We start from the raw sequence: 23,502 nt of genomic DNA on the forward strand, positions 1-23,502 counted from the left end.
ATCAAATTATATTGACACAATGATCTCTAAGTTCTTTCCAATTCCAGAGTATGATTTATAGGTTAATGCACTTACATTCTTAATTCCAGGCATTGATCTTTTCTCCCCCCCATCGTGCTACATGGCACACAGGATCTTAGCTCCCTGACCAGGGATCAAACCTGCACCCCCTGCAGTGGAGGCACAAGTTTTAACCACTGGACCACGAGGAAAGTCCAGGTATTGATCTCACCTAGGAAAGAGACCAACTCTTAATCCCATGGTTTCTAACAAGGCTGTTGTATTCTCAACATCACATTTTATAAACTGGATTACTTACATACATATTTTGAGTATTTCTGAACTGGAAATGTGCATTCTTCTACAAAGGGCAAAAGAGGCATCATTTTTTTCTACCACATACCATAAAGGGAAATCTGTCAGAACGAAGTTGGTACAGTTATGAGTCCATACAGCAGTAATACTTTAAACAAATGGGATCAAAGTATGTGTAAAATTTAGTATCCTTTTAGAAGCTGAAAAGTATATTAAAAAAATTTCAATCAAGCACAAGTAATCCATCTTCCTGAACTGCAAACACTTCCTCAAGTATACATTAGGGATCTGGTTCTGGTTTTGATGTAACCCTCAGAATTGTGAGGCCTGAGGGCCAGAGCTCCATGGGAAAGTGTTACTGCTAGCCTTAGAATAGTAGGCCCTTTTTCAAATTATAAGTGCAGCAGACTCACCTGGGAGCTTGTTTTAAGTGTGGATTCTTGGCTCCCTCCTCCCAGAGATTGGTTCAACAGGCTGTGCCAAGGAATCTGTTTCTCCTCCTGTGCGCTGGGGGAGGGTTTTATTTCTTGTTCTCATCACCAGTCAGTCTTGGGGACCCATGGCTCTGCTGCACAGATGCCCCTCCAGTGTGCCGGCCGAAGGAGCAGCCCCGGCCAGCACAGGCCGGGCAGCTAGACTTTCAACGAGTAATTCTGGTGATTGTGGACCACACCTTGAGCAATGCTGCCTTATGGGGTTCTAAGAGGCCAGTATGTAGGAACGAACACTTCAGTTCCTGGCAGATGAATAACCTCTTTGCACATCTAGTACCTCCAAAGAGAACAGCCTTTATTTTACTAATTTCCTAGGGGGTTTACAGGTTCTCCCTTAAAACTGGATTACAAGTTATACTAGTAAATAACACCAGCTATAATGTAATTGCTTAGCATCCTTACTGAACATGATTGTAGCTCATATTTACTGAGCTCTTATATTAAATGTACCAGGCACTGTGCTCAGCACTTCATTCTTTGTGTGACAGAGAATGTGTCACATTCTCTGATAACCTTCATTCTTTCCCTGTGACACAGACAGGATGCCGCATGTCCTGGCCTGGCAGCAATGACCCTGGGTGACCCAGAAAAATTCAGCTGGCCACTGCTCAGTAGGCCCCATGACTTGCTCTAAGGAGCTCAAAGCAAGTTATTCTCCTGAAGTGATCATACACACCAATGTGCTGCAAATATTTTCTCCCAGTCATTTGTGTTCTAATCTTGGTGGTTTCCATCATAAACAAACTTTACACATATTTTTGGCGGTAAAATCTGTTTATCTTCTCCCTTATTATAGCTTTTAAGTTTTCTGTCCTGTTCAGAAAAGACCTTTCCACACTGGAATACAAAAATATCCTATATTTTCCTCAGTAATTCTGGAGTTCAATTTTTTGTTTTTTCCCCCTGGAGCTACTTTTTGTGGAATCTGTGAGGTAGAGAGCTCTTGTTTTAATAGATAGGCAGTTACTGTAGTCTTTATTAAATAATCCATCTTTTTCCCACTTAAAATACTCCTGTGTCCTGTACTGAGTCCCTCACACCTGGGTCTGATGCTGGGCTCTCCCTTTGACCCCAGCAGTCTGATCCCACCCCAGAGCCCCCTGGGAAATCTAGTGCCTTTTACCCAGCACGACTGCCCCACCCACCCTCTGCTCATTCAGAATTTTCTTAGTAGTCTCACACATTTACTCTACCAAATGGACGCTGTTGTCATTCAGCCGCTAAGTCATATCCGACTCTTTGTGACCCCATGGACTGCAGGATACCAGGCTTCCCTGTCCTTCGCCATCTCCCAGAGCTTGCTTAAACTCATGTCCATTGAATCAGTGATACCATTCAACCATCTCAACCTGTCATCCCCTTCTCCTCCTGCCTTCAATCTTTCCCAGCATCAGGGTCTTTTCCAATGAATCAGCTCTTCGCATCAGGTGGTCAAAGTATTGGGGCTTCAGCATCAGTCCTTCCAAAGAATATTCAGGGTTGATTTCCTTTAGGATTGACTGGTTTGATCTCCCTGCTGTCCAAGGAACTCTGAAGAGTTTTCTCCAACATCACAGTTCAAAAGCATCAATTCTTCAGCGCTTAGCCTTCTTTATGGTCCAACTCTCACAATTCATAAATGACTGCTGGAAAAACCATAGCTTTGACTATACGGACCTTTGTCAGCAAAGTAATGTCTCTGCTTTTTAAAACGCTGTCTAGGTTTGTCACAGCTTTTCTTCCAAGAAGCAAGCATGTTTTAATTTTATGGCTGCAGTCATCATCCACAGTGATTTTGGAGCCCAAGAAAATAAAGTCTGTCACTGTTTCCACTGTTTCCCCATCTATTTGCCATGAAGCAATGGGGCTGGATGCCATGATCTTAGTTTTTTGAATGCTGAATTTTAAGCCAGCTTTTTCTGGCTCTCCTCTTTCACCTTTGTCAACAGGCTTTTTAGTTCCTCTTCCCTTTCTGCCATAAGGGTGGTGTCATCTGCATATCTGAGGTTACTGACATTTCTCCCGGTAATCTTGATTCCAGCTTGTGCTCCCTTCAGCCCAGCATTTTGCATGATGTACTCTGCATATAAGTTAAATAAGCAGAGTAACAATATATACCCATTTTTGAACCAGTCCATTGTTCTATGTCTGGTTCTAACTATTGTTTCTTGACCTACACACAGGTTTCTTAGGAGGCAGGTAAGGTGGTCTGGCATTCCTATCTCTTTAAGAATTTTCCACAGTTTGTGATCCACACAAAAGTTTTAGCATAGTCACTGAAGCAGATGTTTTTTTTTAATTCTCTTGCTTTTTCTATGATCCAACAGATGTTGACAATTTTGGAACCTGTCAAATTCCAAAAAGTATCCAATCTCACTGGAATACATTGAATTTATAGGATGATTTGCAGAGAACGAGAATCTTTACAGAACTGTAACATGCATCGTTTAAGTCGACATACAGAATGCTCTTAATAGGTCTTGAGTTGATCCTCTTGGATTGTATTGGATGGATGTTTTGGAACTTTTGCTCACCCGTCTCATCTGCCACACTGCAGGTGTTAGTAGTGCCAGAACACAGCTAAATAACTGTATGGCCTTGGTGAATCTCTGATTTTGCTGGGAATGTCTGTTGTGGTTGGCTCTTTAGAATGCCACTGACTACTGGTTTCAGATGGAGACACCTTTATCTAGGTTAGGATGTTTCTTCCTAATCTTTAACTCACCAAGAGTTTAACAAGGGATGGATTTTAAATTTTACCAAATATTGTTTAATAAGGAATAGATTTTAAATTTTACCAAATGTTGTTTCAGCGTCTATAGAGACTATGATAAATTTTTCTCTAATAATCGAAGCTGCAATGAAGGCTGACGAGCAGCCACAGTGCCTCCTAATTTAGTCTATGTCTCCCTAGTTCCCCACAAAGACTTCTGTAGAAGGATGTGCAAGGAGAAGCTTCAGGCCTGCAAGGATGATGTCGGAAGCCTTCTCAAGTTGGAAGCTTCACTTTCTTTCCAGGGAAAGGAAATGTGCCGGATCAAACGCCCCTGTGATAGGAAGCGGCTCCTGGGGAGAGTGGTGGACAGCGTGCAGGAACCAAAGGAGTCAAGCAGGGTGGCCCCTCCCTCACCCCACAAATCAACACGCAGACCAAGTGCCCAGTCTGAGATGGGGGTTTTGGTACCTGAAGTGTCCTATGCCCTGCGGCCACGGCAGTCATGAGTCCTTCCTGCCACACAGCAGCCCCTGGCCAGGGTATGCGGGTCAGGGAGCACTTCCGAAAGGAGCTGTCACACGAACAGCCATTCCTTCTACTCCTCCACCCCACGGCTAACCCTCAGTACCCAGCCCCCTCCTCCTGGTGTTGCTCTGCTCCTGCTTGTCACATCAGGACATGTGTCCTTACACAACTACGGGACTCCCCTAGAGTCAGCTGTTGCCCACTGTGAGCCTGACGCCAGGCTGTGGCCCACTCAGCCTCCCCTGCTTCTCCTCCATCCCATTCGCGGAACAGGGTGGATGCCTGAGCCGGTGCCCCACGAAGTGGACACGCACACCCCAAAGCAGAGGCTAGCACTGCCCCCTCTGAGCAAGGGCCTTTGCTGCTGCATCTCAGCGGCGCTGCCCTACCTATCCACCCAACACTGGGCCTGCGGGCTGCCCCCCTGCACAGACGCAACGATAAAGGGAAAATGAGGGCAGAGCCCAGTCTGTCATGGTTCTGAGAGGTAGATCGGGACAGGATACCGGGTGTGGCTTGTCCAACCCGATCTCGTGTGAAGAGGCCAGTCTCCGTGGATGAATCTTCCTTTCAGGCCACAAGGAGATCTAGCCCAAGCGGAGGCGGAAGGTGGCGATCTCCATGGGCTCCACGTAGACATCAGTGCTATTGGAGGGCGAGGCCAGAGGGTACAGCAGGGTCAAGGAGGTTGGCTGCAGGAAAACCACGTCCAGGCCATGGAAGAGGCTCCCCAGGGCCACCTGTGCGGAGGGAGAAGGCACAGGGCAGTGCGGGGTGCTGACCCGCCAGGTGCTGCTGCTCCTCCTCTACGTGACCTGGGTGAACCTCACGTCAGCACGGGCCCCCACACACGGCAAGCGCCTACACGCGCAGTCCGACTGCGGAGCGCTGGAACCCCTCTATGGACTCAGGGCGGGAACCGCTGCACTGAGCCGGGAGGTTTCTGACAACGGGGACCATCATCTTTTCTTTTTCTTTCCACACCGTGCGAGGCTTTGCAGGATCTTAGTTTCCCAACCAGGGGTTGAACCTGGCCCACAGTAGGGAAAATGCTGAGACCTAACCACTGGACTGCCAGGGGAGTCCCAACAGGGACCATGTCTTGATTTACGTCTGAATCACTGGCACCAGCACACAGACACATTGATCAGTGCTAGTCTTTGCTGGCTTAAACAATGACTAGAGTATGATGGCTTTTGGTTTTTAACTCCTGGTGTTTCTGTTTGCTTAATGCAGGCTCATACACGTGGAACCAAAGTTCTCTACCTGGACACCTCGTCTGGAACTGGCCCCTGCCAGGCCTCAGAGGCTTTGAAGACACATCACCAGCTTCTTCCCCTTCTCTCCATGAAGTCCTAGAGTAACGCTGCCCACCTCCCCACTGGCTGCCCGCCTCACCAAGCTCTCTGCCCGCTGTTCCTGGTGCTCTGTTTCCCTGCCCTCTGCTCCCCTCCCACACTGGCCCTACTCACCTTGCCTTGGCTTGTGGTGCAGTTGAAACCCAAGTTCTTGGCCTCAAGGCCACAGTCAAAACCCTTGCGGTGTAAGAGGAGCGCGGTTTCTGCCGAGGGCAAGCCATCCTCCTGGAGACAGACACACAGGGCAGCATGTGTGTGTGTGTGTGTGTGTGCGTGCGTGCGTGTGTGTGTGTGTGCGTGTGTGTGCATGGGTGTGGGTGTGGGGGCGGGGATGGGGCTCTGCGGGGCTTACAGGTGTGGCAGCACCGCTGCCAGGAAGGCAGGGTTGGATGGAGAGGAGTCTGGGTGAGGAGAGGCAAGGTCCGCTCAGGAGATCCAGCGCTGAACCGGACACTCACCTCAGCCTGGAGCGTCCGCAGGTTGAGCAGGTGGAAGTCACAGGGCAGTGAGGAGGCCAGAGGGTGAAAAGAGCGCAGAGCGGGGCCGGGGGCCTGCCTCCTGGCCACGGGCAGGGCGAGCACAGGGGTGTTCAGGTACATGGACGTCAGGTGGCTGAGGAGGGATGGGTAGCTTGTAGAGGGGCCTTCGCGGACCTGCAAGACGGGCCGAGGTCTGGCTGAGGATGTGGCACCGGGGGAGCGGGAGGATGAAGCTCAGCCTGTCGGCTCCTGTGCAGAGAGCGACCCTGACGTGTCCGGGTACACGGGGTGCCTGACTCCAGAACCCTTCAAGTGCAGTCACTTCCTGCCTCACACAGCTTAGGACGGGTGACCTCACTAGGCCACCGCACCTCTAACTCTGGGGGCTTTTTGCTTCCTCGTGCTTCTGTCAGCAATGTCTCCTACCATGTAGACTCTCAGAGGAGGGAGAAGGGAAGACAGACAGACGGACGCTTCACCACGGAGGCTGGGCCTCTGACAGAGAAAGCCTCTGGGGCAACCCCTGTTTCAAGCTCGACCTGCCCTGATGCTTGAGCCCAGCAGTCCGCACCCCTTGGTCAGCTGACAGGGATGTCACACTCACAGGCCTGAGCTCAGCTTTCCTCCGTGGCGGCTACTCCTCCACGTTCTAGATTTACGTTCTTAGCATCTTCTCCCTGTTGTCCAAATCTCACCCTTCCCTCAGAGACGATCTCCATTCCCCTTGGCAGGGTCCCCATGTCCACCTCCAGTTTCTCCCTCCCAGGGCTCAGTTCAAGCCACCAACACTGATTCCTGCTTGAACATCCTTGAAGCAGTCACCCCTGAAGACCCACCGGGTCCCCTCTGTGGGAGTGATATGCCTACAGCAGAGTCCTAACAGCATTCCTTCAGCTCAGGTGCCTCACTGGCCTCCAGGAGGAAGTCCAAAGTCTTCACCAGGCACTCCAGGCCCATTTTGTCTGCCCCCAACCACCCTCCCTGGCAGCCCACACTGGCCACTAGAACTTTCTGCAATCGTGGAAATACACTACATCTGCACTAGGACAGCAGCTACCAACTATCTGTGGCCACTGAGCCACTTGGAATATGACTAGTTTGAAAGAAGAACTGAACCTGTTATTATATTTAGTTTTAAATACATCTAAATGGTCACACATGGCTAGTGGCTGTCACACCGGATAGGTGGCTCTTGTCCAACTGAGTGAATTCACGGCTCTTACCCTTCACATTCTTTCTTGCCTCCCACCCTGTGCCTTGGTTCAAATGTGTAGGGCAGACCCCCACTCATCAAAGACGCTCATGGATGACACCTCCTCCAGAAAGCTGTCCTAGATTCCACTATGTTCTCTCATTCCTCAGGACCCGTGGACATACCCATTTTCTACTTTTAATTTGCACACACAGCTCATCCCCCACCCCTACTCACGAGTCAATTCCTAGAGCGCAGAGTCAGCATCGTATGCATCTCCCGCCCTCTCAGCCCTCACAGCACAGTGAGAACCCAGCAGCTATTTGACGAGTGAGTGACCAAGCCCCAGACGGGGGATCGGGCAGCAGGCTCTGCCACCAGGGACTCCAACTCCAGCTACACATCACTAAAGCTAGTTTGACACTCGTCACTGGCCCTTACCTCTCGGTTCCTGTTCCTGCTGCTGTGAAAGATCAAGCCCCTAAACATGGCTGCCAGTTTGGAGAAAAAGCCAGGCTGGTGGGGGCAAAGAAAGCCGTGAGATGATTGGGGCAGCAGCAGAGAGGGGAAGAGGACACAGGGCGGGTGGGGAGGTGAGGGATGAGCATGAGAAGGCAGACAACAGCGAGCTGTGGAGAGGGAGGCACCAGGCTGCGTGAGATGGAGCAGCAGAGCGTCAGACTCACTTCCCACCACCCCGGGATCAGGCCCTACTCTGGCTACACCTGCCCGCCTCGAGGAGGCTCCCAGGCTGGGGCTGGAACCCAGGGCCACCCGCGGGCCTAGCCTGACCTGGCTCCCGGGGGGGAGGCCCAGAACTCACCTCCCTGCCCAGGGTTCGCCGTTCCAACAGGAGGCGGAAGTGGTTGCAGGTTCTCTTGTTGTCCTTGAGCCCCTGGCCGAGGCCCCGGTTGTCGTCCTGCATCAGTCTTCGGTCCAAGATCACCTCTAGCTGGCCTGGGGGAGTTCACTGTGAGCCCCCGGCCTGCCTCCCTCGGCCCCAAACAGATGCTAGCCTCTGGAAGCAGCCCACCCAAGGCCTGAGGGGAAAGCCCAGCTGGAAGGCGAGTCACTCAGGGAACAAAGCAGCCAAGAAACTGGGCGCTGGAAGGGACCAAGGGAAGGGCTGTGACCTGGAGGCTCACTGCCCATGTGTGTTCCAAGGCTCAGGAGCAGGGCAAGTCTGGGTGCCCAGGCAGGGACCCGTCTCTGGGCTGCCTACATGCAACAAAGTAAGCAGCAACCACAAAACCCTGTCAACCGCCATGGGAAGCTGCTGCAGAGCCCCTGACCCAGGCCAGGCTTTGTCAGATTGGGCAGATTTTGTTGTGAGTAGAACACATGCCTCCTGCCGTGGTTCTATGCAGGACAGACGCCAACTCTGCCCACCACATCCGTCAAAAGGAGGGAGTGAGAGGACAGTCAAACAGCAGGTGATCACCTCTCCTTTCCTTTAAAAATATGCCTGGGGGAGGGGCTCAAAGCGTACATATGTTGGAACGAGGATTTTTTTCCAGCACCTTTTTTTTCAAGACTCTCTCGAAGGGAGCCCATACAGAGAGCTCTACCCACCCTCCCGTATCCCCTGCCCAGACCCTGATTTCTGTACCTCCTTGGTTTTTACCCTGAGCAACCACAGAAAGACATCCCCAATCCTAAAACGGATCCCTTGCATGTAAACTGCCACCATGAACGCACTGTTTTCCGAAAGGGCAGGGGGACCGAGGTGGGACAGTCAGCTGAGTGAGGAGCCTTACAGCCAGGGTGACCGTGGGCAAAGAGGCAGCAGAGGCACAGGCCTTCCAGCAGGGTGGTCAGGTCCCCACAGTGCTCGCTGCTGGCCCCGCGGAGCCTGGATCGGGCACCCTTGGCTCAGCCCCTGCACAAGCGTTCCTGCCCAAAGACGGACAGCCTGACGGCCTCGGAAGGCAGCAAGTGCCAACTGTTCACTGCACCCCGAGGACACAGGAGCCACCTGGGCTGGCCCCGTGTGGCGGCTCCAGGTCAGTCCTCTCAGGTCCTCCTTTTGATTCTCAAGACCGTCCTTCTCTGTTCTTTTGGTCATTGTCTTTTAATGACGGAAGACAGGACGTACTTTTCTCTTTTGCTGGATAATTCATCCTAACCCTGAAGACACTGTTCCGCCTGTCCCTACCCTGTCCCTCCCAGGAGAAGGCGCACACCCACCTCAGCTGCCAATCCCCCTCAATGCCCGCTGCTTCTGGAGGGGATCCAACAAGCCGCCCCCTCCCGTCACCCCCACAGCTGCCGGCACCAAGGAGAGGGGGCAACAGCGGGCGGCAGCCTTCCTGTCATCTCCCACTGGGCCTGGGGCCGACAGAGAGGGAGAGGCCCACGAGGGGACAGGCCTCGGGGGCAGGGATGGGCTTCTCAAGCTTGCCCTCTACACCTCCCCCACCACACACACACAGCGCCTGCTCCCCACTCACCATTGTGCAGGCTGGAGACGCCCAGGGCCTGGGCCGTGTGCAGCGTGAGGCGGTTCTGAGCGTCCTGGAGGTAGGCCATGACGGGCATGGGGTAGAAGTTGGCCTGCAGGGGCAGCTTCTTCAGATACCGTCGGGGCTGCACCTGTGGGCAAGGCCGGCCGATCAGGGGCGTCCCGGCCCCCTCTGGGCCCCCATCAGTCTCCGATTCCTCCTCCTCTATCAGAGCAGATCACCGCCAGGCCTGTGATGCAGGCAGTAAACTGTCAAGCCCTGTGCTCCACGGGGTCTCTGGGCCCCGGGCCTGAGGTGTCACCTGAAAGCCATTGAGGTCCGTGAAGAAGGCGCCCTGGCTGTCGATGTCCGTGCGAATGCGCAGGGCCAGCTCCTTATTGACGTAGTCCCGGATGTCCACCAAGGACGACACATCCAGGGACAGCCCCTCCACCCCTGGGTGCAGGACAGAGAGAGGCTGAGTGGAGGGAGCCACAGCCAGAGAGGGTGCCCCAGGTGAGTCCCAGCACTTCCGGCCAAGCTCAACTCCACAAAGGCTAACCAACATGCTTGCTCAAACAACATGCTTTCTGGGGACAGATGTGTGAACAGACACAGACAGCAGGCAGGAGCAAGAGAGCGCCACAGCCCACGGAGCCCACACCCTCCTCCCTGTGCTCCCCATCTGCAGCGCTCACCTGGCAGGTTATACAGCCGGACCACCTGGTGAACGTGCTCGTAGCAGGCAACCACCTCTGAGAAGAAAGGGCCTTCAGTGACACGCAGCACGGGTGGGTCCCTGGGGACATAGGGCTGGGGAAAGAGCAGGGGGCAGCTGAATCCACAGCACATGAGCAAAACAGGGAGGAGCCGGCCGCCGTCAAGCAGCGGGACTTGCTGCCAGCAGGCTCTGGGCTGAGACCCCGGCCAAGCCGGGCCCAGGCCCCAGGTGGCGCTCCTTGAACCCCCGCCCCCGACGGGGGCAGTGGGTGAGGCGCCCTGGCAGGCAGGGGATGCCCTGGAGAAAGGCCTGCGCCCCTCCTCCTGCCCACCGCTCGTGAACCCTCCCAGGGCCCCCTGGGGTTTGTGGGGTGTCCTCAGGGTACCTTGGCCTCGCCGTCGGGCAGGAAGAGGTAGGCGCCGCTCTTGTCTTTGGATGAGCGGGTGCCATAGACGAGGAACTCCATGTCCACCCGCTGTTCTTGCTCCTCATCCACCCTTCGGACACTCTGCCAAGAAACACAGCCCTGACCCCTGGCCCCATACCAGCACATCAGGCCTGCCCCCTGGGAGGGCATGGACGAACTTCCCCAAGGAGCCCAGCCCTGCTTCCCTGTGCTGTCGGCTCGGGGCCGGCACAGCCTACTCCCAGGTCCACTGCCAGTCAGGTGGCAGCGCTCACGGGCCGGAGGCAGCTCGCGTGACCCGCTCCGGCTCCCAGCCCCTGGCCCTTTACCTTGAGGAGCCCGGTAAGGCCTGAGAACCAGACCTGCATGTAGCGGTTGCTGAGGGCGAAGTCACTGGTGCCCGAGTCAATGACCCGGAGAGGGAATGCCTCATTCCTGCTGACGGACAGCGGCCGCCCGTGTAGGTAGACGCGCACGGAGGAGGGCAGCGTGCGGGGCCCATCCAGGCCCTGCTGCAGCTGCAGGACGCCAAGACCCAGTGCTGGCAGGCGGACAGGCAGAGACACCTGCAGGCACGGGAGGGGTGCGGGCCTTGGACACGGGCCCGGGGTTCTGGCCCAAGAGCCCGAGCAAAGCCTGCACCCACTGGCGGGGGGTGCCTGTCACCTCTGAAAGGGCAGGTGAGGCAACTTGCCCCTCATCAAGACTTTCATGAGTCTCCAATGATACTCAAAAAACCATGAAAAGGTAACCACACATAAGATTTCAAGAAATATCTGCTGAATTAATGAATAATGGAACGATGTAGCTGCCATCCTTCCTACTGTCACACTACAGCGAACTTCACCTTCCTCTCAAGGACATACTCAAACCCCAGGAGTGACCAAACTCCGGGCAACCCCACTCCTCAAGACGCCAGTTCCCAACACGGGAAGTAAGAAGGCTACGAGCAGGAGGTTGGGAAGCCAGTGTCGAGAGACAGCCTGAGGCCCCAGGGAGAGGCCAAGGATCAGCACAGAGGACTGTGGCGGGGCCCCACTTGCCGAGCCCCCCTCACCTGATAGACGTCAGGGACCATGTCGGTGGCAGAGCTCCAGTGTGCGCTGATCTGCACGGCCAGGGGCTGACCCTCCTCTGAAAGCACGCGCACCCGGGGTGAGCTCACCAGCAGGGACACCACGCTGAGCCGCTCCTGTTCCAGCGGGTTGAATAGCACCACGTACCTGTGAGCGAAAGGCAGGCTCACCCAGGAGGCCCCTGCTCTGGGGGAATGGGAGCAGGAACATGGCCAGGCCAGCAGTCTCTCAGAGGTGCGGCGGCAGCTGGGAGGGGTGGAGAGCCAGGGAGGGGCTTTGCCTCTGTGCCCGGCTCACCTGGGTGAGGATTCCAGCTGGATCACTGTGCGCTCTGGAAGGGCGTCGTGATTTAAGCGGGTGTCATCCTGGAATTAAGTCAGGGGGAGGGAAGAACCATTGTATGGCTCAGCCTGACTCAGAGACTTGCCTCCCCAGACCCCAACCTGTCCTGATGGGGACCAGCAGCTGTGCTGGGCAGGGATCTTTCACTCCAGGACAGGGAGGGAAAAGAAGAGCAAGGCCCTTGCACCACAGCTCTCGGCCCAGGCCCGCACACCAGAGGTCCCCTCGGGCAGACACAGGAGCGGGGCTCACCATCTGCAGGAAGGGCACCTCTGGGTCAAAGTGGTAGGTCTTCTTGTCCCCTAGCACCAGGTAGTGAGCTGCGTTAATGATGACCTGCTTCAGGCTGACAAGGGAGCGCAGAAGCCTGGGAGGGCAGGCAGGAGAGTGAACAGGGGAGAGGTGACCACCGAGAGACTGTCCACCCACCTGCAGGGCGAGCCCCCAGCCGGCCAGCCCACCGACCACTCGGTGCATCCTCATATTGGGGACGGTGGGCAGCAGCATAGAGCAGATGGGGAAGAGGAGAGGGCTCCCACCTGACCCCATAGTCCACCACAACGGCCTCCTTGGCGGTGCCCGTGATGGCGTCGTGGTGCTGGAAGAGCCCCAGCGTGCGCCGTGCATCCGTCAGAAGGGCAAAGTTCGAGAGCGGGAACTGGCTGGCCAGTCCAGCGCGGCGGGCGTGAGCCACAGCCAGGCTGTACAGAATCTCTGCGCCCCTGCCCAGATAGACAAGTCGGCCTCCTGCCACACAGCTCCGCTGGGCCCACCCTTGCTCTGCAAGCCCCACGTCTCTCCCTTCCTCCCCTTCTCTGTGTCGTGGTCGCCATGCCCTTCGTGTCCCCGCTCAGCCAATCCAGCCCCTCCTTGAACCCGTCTCCCTCCAGCCTGGCAGCAGGGCCGTCTCACCGCAGGTGCGCTTCCAGGACGCGGTCCAGGTTCTTGTAGAAAGGCCGTGAGGTGTAATAGCCTGTCCAGTAGTGGTCCTCCCGGTCAGCGTAGGAGAAGAAATCCCCGCTCAGCACGGGGAAACCTGGAGGCCGGGCCCCCGGCTCCACCCCTGTCCTCTTGTAGAGAGCGTCAAAATAGTCGGAGAGGGTGCCAAACTGGGCCTGTGGGGACCCCAAAACCCCCTCCCATCAGCTCCAGAGTCTTCTGGGAATTCTGGCTCCCCGCCACAGCTGGGGGTGAGGGGGAGCAATCTGGTCTATGCAGAGGGTAGTCCCTGTGTAGCCTGGACCTCACAGAAGCTGGGGAGCCTGGGAAAGAATTGTGACAAAGAAGGAAAAACACACCCAAGAACTGTGAATGCACCCCTGCTCTGGAGTGGTATGGGGGAGCAGCAGACCTCACAGGAGCGGCTGGGCTGCAGCCCCGCCGAGGCCCCCTCCCAGCTCAGTGTCCCCTCACACCTGCACGTGGAGGTCAGGCTTGCTGTTGAGGAAGTCAAAGAGCCGCTGGTAGTTGAAGAACTGGGCGTCCCACTCCTGGGGCTTGTCATAGCGGAAATCATCGCCCAGCGGCACCAGGAGCACGTTGCTCCGGAACAGCCGGGACTTCTTCCTGTACTGGTCCAGGAGCAGGCCTGCCCTGTGGGTGGGGAGGGGAACCGGCTCACACGGAGCCTTATCACCGGATCCTGAGGGGAGCCAGCCTGAGAGGCGCCCCCTCATACACCCGTCACGGACTCACTCGGCTGGTGGGTAGGAAACCCAGCTCCAGGGAGCCCGGGGCTCTCTGGGCAACTAGAGAGTTCTCCCCGAGGCACAGCTTCAGTTCCCTGGCCCCAGTTCTGCCCTGCACGCTGCACAGAACAAGTAAGTCCTCCATGCCCATGTCGGTCCCTCAGACAATCAAGATGCACAAGCGTGCCCCTGGGCTTCCTCATCAGGCTCTGCAATCCCCGCTCTTCCATCCCCACTCTTCCGTCTCTCTGGTTCCTACAGAGCAGCTGGGAACCCACTCACCGGCAGATCTCTGACGAGCCCATCAGCCACATCCCGGAGTGCAGGGCCCAGCACTGACCATGCAAGCCCAGGGGAAGGCAGGCCACACTCCCGGCATGGCCAGAGTGGCCGTGTGTTCACAAAGGCCTGTTGGGCAGCCCCTACTCTCACCCCACCGTGCTGAGGTTAGGGATCATGTTTTCTGTGCATGCGGCCCAGCAAGACCTTTTCTCATCCTGAACTTTCCTATCCTGTTTACGGACGCTAAGGGTTGAACCTTACAGTTATATCTAATACGAATAAAAGTCTTATCTGGTTGGATTCAGCCCACATTTCAACCTCTTGAGATTCTTCTGGGATCCTGACTCTGACACTCCAGCTTTACTCTGTCACCAGCCAGTGATGCGGCACCGCCCTGGAGTGAAGAGCCCCGACTCGGGCTGGGTGACACCAACACCGGCTGTGCATGCACTAGCTTGGGCAACTTACTGAACCTCTCTGGGCCTCAGTTTCTATCAAATGAGGATGACATCAGTACCCACTATCACAGTATTGTGAGATTTAAAATGAACTGAATTAATATTTGTTAAACACTTTAAAATAGTGCCTGGCACATAGTAGTAACTATATATAAACATGTTATTTTCTTTTTCATCCCAATTACTAATATAATCAATAGAAAAACAGAGCCCTGTTGCATTAAAGTCTCTTTTCTTAGACAAGTCTGGTAAGTGGCATGTTGTGTGTGTCACAGTTCAACCAGCCACTAATGTACTTGGTCCAGTTTGTTCTTTGCCATCTTGTTCTCAAGGAAGTGAAGTGAAGTCGCTCAGTCATGTCCGACTCTTTGCGACCCCATGGACTGTAGCCCAGGCTCCTCTGTCCACGGAATTTTCCAGGCAAGAGTACTGGAGTGGGTTGCCATTTCCTTCTCCAGGGGATCTTCCTAACCCAGGGATCAAACCCAGGTCTCCCGCACTGCAGGCAGATGCTTTACCATCTAAGGACTCCTCAAATGCTACCTTCCCCTAATTTATCAGCCCTGTAAGGCTTTTAAAGGAGAAAATGAGACTATCTCCCATGACTTGCTCTGTAAACCTTGCCTGGCCTTAAATCACAGCTGCGGCTCCAAGAAAAAGTGTGCCTTAAGAGCCCAAGGTTTTTACTTGAAAGCAGCATTTAGATTTTTGGATTCTAGAAACAAAAGACTACTTTCTTTTGCTTTTGGTCACATGTTTCACCTCTTGGACGTCATGGAAACTGGAGTATTGCAACACAAAAACCAGTTCAACTTGTTACTTTCTTAAGGCCAGTCCAGTTCTGGCTGAAGCATTGTTTAGGTCTCTCTTAACCCACCTTTTCCTGGGGGAGCCATTTCAGCAATACCTTTAGGGGTCCCCAAGGATTTTCTCAAAGGGAATGGGTTTGTTTTCTGTGGGGCAGGACAGAATGTGCATCTGAATGAGATTACAGGTGCACGGAGCCTGAGGATCCTGGCCGACTTCAAGCCAAGGCAGGAGGCCTGAGATTAATGAAGGCACAGCAGGCTGAAGGTTGGAAGGCGCTGCACTAATTTGAGAATCATTTGCCTCTGAGGCAGTCCACTGGCTCCAACATTAGTTTATAAGGACACTGGAAAACACACTCATTTGGGAAAATAAAGCCCTTCTGGAGAAGGTGGTTCCTTACAGCCACTCTGGTTTTTCAGGAAAATGCATTAAAAGAATTGTCACTGAAAGGGCTGTGGGCCTGAACTCACCAGCCGACCTTGCCCCCATTTGATGAACGTGGAACCTGAAGCCCCGCCTTGCAGCACAGCCCAGACGTGTCTGCAGAGGGGGAACGGCACCACCCCACCCAGTCCAGGGCTGGCAGCAAGTACCTCTCGGCCACATTGGCCTCCGTGATAGCCCGGGGCGGCACCTTCCAAGGGCAGCTGATACGCCCACCAGGCAAGCGCTTGAAATCAAACTGGCAGCAGATTTTGGGATCCGGGCCACACGTATGCGGGACATCGTAGCTGTAGAAAGGCATCATGTGGCAGAAGATGTCTGTGCTGGCGTCCGAGTCTACAGAAGACACGGCAAAGAGTCAGGTCCTGGAGCTGGGCTCAGGGAAGCCGGCGGGGGAGGTAACTACTCCAGCTAAAGGCGGGAACTACACTCAAGGCTACGAGAACATGCTGGCCAGGGTCAGGATCAGGGAGGGCAGGGGAGCCCATGGCTCCTCCAGGGGACAGACAGGCTCCACAGCGGCCAGGGATATCAATGCGATCCCCTACCTAACCTAAAGGCTAGCGCTTCTGATGGTCTACCCCAATGCTCTGAAGGACTGATGGATCTTATTTCTGAAACCCCTGCCCTTCCCCCGGGAGAACTACCACTGCGACCCCCTCCACCCTACCTGGCCTTACCCCAGGTCTGCCTCCACATGAACTCCAGGCTGTGGCTGGCAGCAAAGTGCTTCTTGATGGCATAGTGCACCCTCTGAATCAGCATGCTGGTCAGGTTGGCACGGCGCAGCAGGTAAGGCATGGTGGGGCTGTACCCAAAGGGGTCCACCGCCCAGCCTGAGCGCGGGGTTGCACCTGGGCAGGGGCACAGAAGTCAGAGGCCTGAACGCCCTAGGGCCTGGCCACCGGGTCCTTGGCCCCACAGCCCCTCCTGCCATCACCCTGCAAATATGCTGGTGCAATCAGCCTTGAAAGGAAGCATCCCCTGCCCACCCCGGGCTTTATAGCCCCACTGCTGTCCTCTGGCCCAGTGACAGGGGCAGACTCTGGCTCCTGAGCCCAGACTCACCCAGGTTCTTCTCCAGCCACTGGTGGCCCTCAATGAGCTGGTCAATCAATGCAAAGTAGTGGGAGTTGGCCTCGTCCGGCATCACCCAGCCTCCTGTTGCAATCTCCAGCTGCCCGTTTCCCACCAGCCTAGAGTTAAGGGCCCACACTCAGCATGAGGTAGAGACCCTCTGCCCAGTCTTGCCAACCAGAGGAAGGGACCTGTGTGCACTGGCCTCACTGAGCCAGTTGACCTGAACCCAGGACCAACCACGGGAATAGATACGCGCCCTCCTCCCCCCAGCCAACCTCCAGCTGCACTGGCTCTGTTCCTGCCTGGACTCGGTCTGCACTTCCAGGGCCAGGCCCTACAGTTTCTCTTCCCTGGGCTCACACTACTGTGATTTTTCCTAATACGAGTGACCCTCGAATCCGTTCCTGTCTCCTCGTCCCTGGTCCCACTACCATCACACCTCATCTCTGCTCTGTCTCCTCCTGCCTCTCCCTGGCACCCACAGCTCCAGAAAAGGACTTCACACCCATCTGAGGACCCAGAGGGCCCTCCCACTTCCCCAGGAGGCACTGGCCTTCGGACTGCTGCTCTCTTTTGGGCACTGATGTTGTCCCACCACTTGGCGAAGAAGGAGACTTCTGCCCAGATGAAGCGCCGCCGGGGGTCCTCCTGCAGCTTGGACACCATGTTGTTGAGGATGTGTTGGGTCTGTTCTGTGTAGTACTTGTCAAAGGTCTTGAGCCAGCCTGGGGGAGCCAACAAAGGGTCCCCTGAGGATGCCACCATCTTCTCCAACTGTCCCTCCCTTAACTTTGCCACCAGAAAGTCCACCCAAGCCAAAGCAATCTTGAGAAAGAAAAATGGGACTAGAGCAATCAGGTTCCCTGACTTCAGACTACACTACAAAGCTACAGTAATCAAAACAGTATGGTATGAGCACAAAACCAGAAATCAATAGGGTAGGATAGAAAGCCCACAGATAAACCCACACACCTATGGTCACCTAACCTATGACAAACGGGGTAAGAATATACAGTGGAGACTAGACAGTCTCTTCAGTAAGTGGTGCTGGGAAAAGTGGACAGCTATATGTAAAAGAATGAAATCAGAACATTACCTAACACCATACACAAAATAAACTCAAAATGGATTAAAGACCTAAACCTAAGACCAGATACTATATACAGCTCTTAGAGGAAAATGTAGGCAGAACTCTCTGACATAAATCACATCTTTTTTGATCCACCTCTTAGAGTAATGAAACTGAAAACAAAAATAAGCAAATGGGGCCTAATTAAACTTAAAAGCTTTTGCACAGTAAAGGAAACTATACACAAAACAAAAAGACAACCAACAGAAGAAAATATTTGCAAATGAATCAACCAACAAGGGATTAATCTCCAAAATAAACAACTCATGCAGCTCAATATCAAAAAAATAAACAACCTGATTAAAAAAAAAGGGGCAGAAAACCTAAATAGACATTTCTCCAAAGATATACAGACAGCAGCCAAAAAGCATGTGAAAAAGTACTCAACACTGTTAACTAGTAAAGAAATGCAAATAAAAACTACAATGAAGTTCTCACTTCACACCAGTCAGAATTCCCATCATCAAAAAGTCTACAAATGCTAGATAGGGTGTGGAGAAAGGGAGCCCTTCTACACTGTTGGTGGGAATATAAACTCATACAACCATTATGGAGAGCAGCATGGAAGTTCCTTAAAAAAAAACTAAATATAGAACTATTGTATGATTCAGCAATCCCACTCCTGGGCATATGCTTGGAGAAAACCAGAATTCGAAAAGACACACACATCCCAATGTTCACTGCAGCACGATTTACATTAACCAAGACATGGAAGCAACCTAAATGTCCGTCGACAGAGGAGTGCATAAAGAGGATGTGGTGTATACATACAGTGGAATATTAGTCATAAAAAAGAATGAAAGAAATACCATTTGCAGTAACTTGGATGGACCTAAAGACTGTCATACTGAGTGAAGTTAAGTCAGACTGAGAAAAACAAATATCATATGATACTGCTTACATTATGGAAACTAAAAAAATGGTACAAATGAATTTATTTAGAAAACAGAAAACAGACCCACACGCATATAAAACAAACTTATGGTTACCAGGAGAAAGAGGGGAGAGGAATAAATTGACATAAACACACTACTATATATATAAAATAGATAGCTAATAAGGACCTACTGTATAGCATAGGGAACTCAATACTCTGAAATGACCTATAAAAGAAAAGAATCTATGAAAGAGTATACATATGTATAAATGGTTCACTTTGCGGTACACCTGAAACTAACAGAACATTGTAAATCAACTATATTCCAATTAAAAAAATAAAATAAACAGGGCTTCTCTGGTGTCTCAGTGGTAAAGAATCTGCCTGCCAATGCAGGAGAGACGGGTTTGATCTCTGGTCCAGGATGATCCCACATGCCTCGGGACAACTAAGCCCACGTACCACAGCTCCTGAGCCTGTGCCCCAGAGCCCGGGAGCAGCAACTACTGAGCCCGAATGCTCTAGAGCCTCCTGTGCTTTGCAACAAGAGAAGTCACCACAATGAGAAGCCCTCACATCACAACTAGACAGTAGCCCACGCTTGCCACACCTAGAGAAAAGCTCACCTGGCAACAAAGACCCAGCGCAGCCACACAAACAAATTTAACAAAAAAGAAAAAGCTCTCTGCTTGGTCCCGGGGTCTGCCGGGCACTCACGTACCCGGGTCATTGTGAGAGTGGGGGACCACGAACACCTGCAGGCTTTCGGTGTCCCAGTCGCGGGGGCTGTAAGAGATGTCGAAGCCTTGCTTCCACACGCCGCCATCCACATTGTCAAACGGTAACTCCTCTGACACAGTCAGCATCTGCCAGGCAGGAGGAGAGCAGCTCAGGGCCCCAGCCACGGCCACTGGGGGTCCCTGCCGGCTCTGACTCTTACCTGCAGCTCTGGCTTCTGGCCGCGGCCCCCCAAAGCAAACTGGCAGTCTTGAGGGGAGATGGAGAAGAAGCTGGGCCGGGGCTCTGGCGGCACCACCCAGGAGCCGTTGGCCACATAGTAGGGCACCAGGGCGGGTGGGCCCTCCACGTTGGCTGTCAGCTCCAGCACAGAGTCCTTGATGTGGCTGATGATCTCATGGTTCTCCTCCAACAGCTGCTCCAGCTGTTCAATGCGGTTCTGCAGCACAGATATCTGACTCTGCCCCCCAAAAAGCAGAAAGCAGTCACCCCCGGCTCCCTATGTCACAAGGAGGATCACTGCATGCAGCTCACCGCCTGAGGCCTAACTATGATCCTTCCTTCCCTAATCAAAGGCAGGACCAGGAGCCTAAAGGGCCAGAAGGTGACGGGTGTGGTTCAAATCACTACTGAGGACTGCAGCCCACTTGGGCTGGGAGTATCCTCACTCTCTAGCTCATGGATGGCAAGGATTTCACCTCCCATGCCTATTCTCGACAATCGTGTTGCCTACCTGGAGCACTGTGCTGACAAGGACTGCACCAGGGCTTAGTGGGAGGGAAAGCTGCAATCCACGAGCAATGTCTGCCAAGAATTCAGGCGGACAGAGCAGCAGTACCCAATGCCATTTTTCCTCTCTCCTTTCTTTTTTGCCATCATTGCCTACAGCTTTCTAGAAAAATCTGCCTGTTGACCTGGGCTGCCATGACTCTGCAGCTGGGGCAATAACCTGATCCTGGATAATTTACGCATGCAGAGATTAGCAGCCAGGACTGACTCACCCGGGGGAAGTTCCCACCGTTCTGGTGTCGAGCAGGATCATGTTGTACTCGGTCCAACATGAGGTAGAGCGAGAAGACAGCCACGCAGAAAATAGCAGCCCCACACACTGTCACCTGCTTTTTCAGCTTCATATTGGCTTCCACACACACCTGGCTGGGGGGACATCAGATGTAGCTCTGGCAAGCAAAAATCCCTTGGTGGTCTTTCCACCAAATGTCCCAATGAGTTCCTGCTCCTGAGGAATACCAATCTGCCTGACTCCAAAGACACAAAAGCTTCTAGAGCTCTGTGATAACCTGGCAGGGCGGGAGGGGGAGGTAGCTGGAAGGGAGGTTCAAGAGGGAGGTGACATGTGTATACTTATGGCTAACTCCTGTTGACTCACTGACTCAATGGACATGAGTTTGAGCAAACTCCCGGAAATAGTGAAGGACAGGGAAGCCTGGCATCCTGCAGTCCACAGGGTCACAAAGAGTCGGACACAACTTAGAGACTGAACAATTCCTGTGATGGCAGAAATCAACAAGACTCTAAAGCAATTATCCTTCAATTAAAAATTTTTTAAAATATGGGAGATATACATTAAAAAGAGAAAAGAAAGCTTCTAAGCACAGACTCCTAACACTGGCTATGGACCCAACCTGGATTGTATTGTCCGGGCTGACACAGAAAGCACTAGTAAGACTAAGCACATTTGAGGCCAGTCCTGCCTGGTCATGGTAGCAGCTCTGTCCCCAGGGTGGATGTGACACTCTCTCCCACGTGGATGCCATTAAAAAGCAACCGGATCACAAAACTTTCCAGCTGTGACTCCTGAGCTAGCCATACAACTTCTCCTTATAACCAGCCGCCCACAGAGCGTGCCTACAAGAAAGACACAGCCAGTGAAAGGAGGCGGGTGTCCAGGCGCCCTGGCCATGAGTCTCTAATTTCAGAGGAATAAACTGGTATCTATTTTGATTTAAAGGATACAGTCAAAGCTCCAAGAAACTAACAAGAAAGCCTTTCTCCCTGCCTGCTTGGATCAGACTGGTACTCACCCAAAACACTGCCTGGCACAGCTCCTCTCTTATTCAGGAATACAGAATGAATTAAAAAAAAAAAAAAGCCAAACAAACAAAGAAGCAGCAGCAGCCACGGCTTAGGTTTCTAACAGAAAGTCCTCTCCCTGTTCTAATTGCGACAGTGGGCAACTTTCAGCCTCTGCTTACAGAGCATTGAGGGGACCCCCTCGGAAGCCTGGGGTGATGGATGTCGAAGATCCCCTGGGTGGGGAGAAGCTAAGCACAGCTGCGGGGCTGTGGGGCAACTTGAGAGCATCAGCGCCCTCCACCACCGCCCGCGGCCCGCACTTGCCTGCGGGGCTGAGAGAGACCTCTAGCCGCCAGGCGAGCGGGGGCGGGAGCTACCGCTCCAGAGCCTTCCTCCAACCCTGGGGCTGAGACGCTCTGTCGCCTCGGCAGCGTTGTGCCCTACTTAGCACGATCTGATTCCGCTCAGGAGCCTCCGGGCAATATTTTTAGCCCTGGTAGGCTGGGTCCAGGCCACAGGAGGTGGAGAGCTGGGGAGAGAAAGTGGGATCACCGAGGGGGGCCGGCACCTGCCGCCGGGTCTTCGCCCACTGGCCGGCCCGCCCGCCTGCCGCCCGCAGCCCCCTCCCGGCGCTCCCAGCCCACGACGCTCCGAGGCTCGGCCGGGCGCAGGACCGCAAGGGCCACTGTCCGGTGAGGAGGGAGGCCGGAGCCACCTCCGACACCGAAGCGCCATCACCGTATGCACTCCTGACGCCCACGGCCGACCTCGGCCGGGGCAGCCGCCGGAGCCCCGTCCGCGCCCGCCCAGCGCGTTACCGTCCGCGGTGGGCCTCCGCGCCGCCCTGGGCCCCGCCGGCCGCGCTGCGCGCCCTCACACCCCCGGGGCCAGCGGCCCGCGCTGAAGCAGCGACGCAGGCGAAGGCGGGCGTCTGCCCTCCGGTCGTTCCCAGAGGGGCCCGACTGCCCGGGCGCCGGGCTTCCCCTCTCACGGCCGCCGGGCCGAGCGGCGTGCGGGGCGGGGACAGCCTTGCCGCGCCCCCGCGCCGCCCCGGCCCCGCCTGCGCGCCCCGGCCCCGCCGCCGCCTGTGGTGCGCCCCGCCGAGCCGGGCCAGTCGGGCCACGCGCGGTCCTCGCTCGGCTCCCGCCGGCCGGACGCTTCCGGTGCGGTCTACGCCGTGACCCCCGGCGCCGGCAGAGGGTCCACAGTGCGCAGCCGCAGCCCGGACCCCGGCCTCGGCGCGCCGCGGAGCCGCGAGGACGGGCGCGTGACTTGATGTTCTCTGACTCTTCCTAGATGTCAGCACCTGAACTACCAGTAGCAGAAACAGTCCTCCTCCATTTCACCAATCGAAGGGTGTTGTGCGTTTTCCGGCCCCCTCTCAGCTCTGGTGTAGGTATCCTTCGCTTGATGCAATTACGCTCCTCGGACAAAGGAGTGCTGCCTCCTGGTGGTACCGTGCGTTAATCACAATTCCCTGAGTTTGCAATTAACGAGTAAGACACATGCATTTCTCGCTTGTCGTTTTACTGGACATCAGGGTTTATAATTTTGCAGCATACTAAACCACACCAGTGAACATCTCTACTTGTCTTCTTTTAAAATTATTACCTTGGGACGTGCCTGGTGGTCCAGGGGTTAAAAATCTTCCCTGCAATGCAGAGGACTCAGGTTCGATCCCTCGTTTGGAAAATAAGATTCCACATGCCACAAGGGCAACTACTGAGCCCACGAACCACAACTAAGACCTAGTGCAGCCAAAACTAAATAAATATTTTTAAAAATTAGAATTATTACCTTAGGACAAATTTGCAGCTGTGAGGTTACCTGCTCAAAAGATTAGGACTGATAAGACTGATGATACTTGGCATTCTATTGCTCCCGAAAAGAGTTGTGCCAGCTTCCACCATCAGTTACA

General features: G+C 54.2%; 1 protein-coding gene across 8 annotated transcripts; it reads right to left on the reverse strand.

The window, feature by feature from the left end:
* Positions 1-260: 260 nt before the first annotated feature.
* On the reverse strand, positions 261-22,960 carry MAN2A2 (mannosidase alpha class 2A member 2). 8 transcript variants are annotated; one of them, XM_061158743.1, is made up of 24 exons: positions 22,891-22,960; positions 21,909-22,113; positions 20,552-20,705; positions 19,753-20,010; positions 19,534-19,678; positions 17,360-17,531; positions 16,795-16,922; positions 16,407-16,580; positions 15,876-16,062; positions 13,460-13,637; positions 12,957-13,159; positions 12,584-12,766; positions 12,297-12,411; positions 12,000-12,067; positions 11,684-11,849; positions 10,956-11,192; positions 10,606-10,728; positions 10,198-10,312; positions 9,822-9,955; positions 9,509-9,650; positions 7,882-8,015; positions 5,846-6,040; positions 5,502-5,612; positions 261-4,769 (listed from the first exon to the last, which is right to left on the reverse strand). In XM_061158743.1, the coding sequence occupies exons 3-24, from the start codon at positions 20,681-20,683 to the stop codon at positions 4,617-4,619; spliced, it is 3,453 nt and encodes a 1,150-aa protein (XP_061014726.1). In that variant the 5' UTR covers positions 20,684-20,705; positions 21,909-22,113; positions 22,891-22,960; the 3' UTR covers positions 261-4,616. The 8 variants fall into 8 exon arrangements, with proteins under 8 accessions (XP_061014726.1, XP_061014732.1, XP_061014731.1 ...); XM_061158749.1 differs by lacking the exon at positions 22,891-22,960 and adding an exon at positions 22,403-22,508 and having other exon boundaries at positions 261-4,674; XM_061158748.1 differs by lacking the exon at positions 22,891-22,960 and adding an exon at positions 22,403-22,507 and having other exon boundaries at positions 20,569-20,701.
* Between the last annotated feature and the right edge of the window lie 542 nt (positions 22,961-23,502).

This window comes from Dama dama, chromosome 13 (genome assembly GCF_033118175.1).
Source record: "Dama dama isolate Ldn47 chromosome 13, ASM3311817v1, whole genome shotgun sequence".
Lineage (NCBI taxonomy): Eukaryota > Metazoa > Chordata > Mammalia > Artiodactyla > Cervidae > Dama > Dama dama.

Excerpts from the sequence above, each read along its gene's own strand:
- MAN2A2 (XM_061158743.1), bottom strand. The coding sequence starts at position 20,683 with ATGAAGCTGAAAAAGCAGGTGACAGTGTGTGGGGCTGCTATTTTCTGC. Across the intron at positions 12,412-12,583 it reads GTGGTGGACTATGGGGTCAG|GCTTCTGCGCTCCCTTGTCA; the intron begins GTGGGAGCCCTC and ends CTGCCCTCCCAG. Across the intron at positions 11,850-11,999 it reads CAGCTGGAATCCTCACCCAG|GTACGTGGTGCTATTCAACC; the intron begins GTGAGCCGGGCA and ends TTTCGCTCACAG.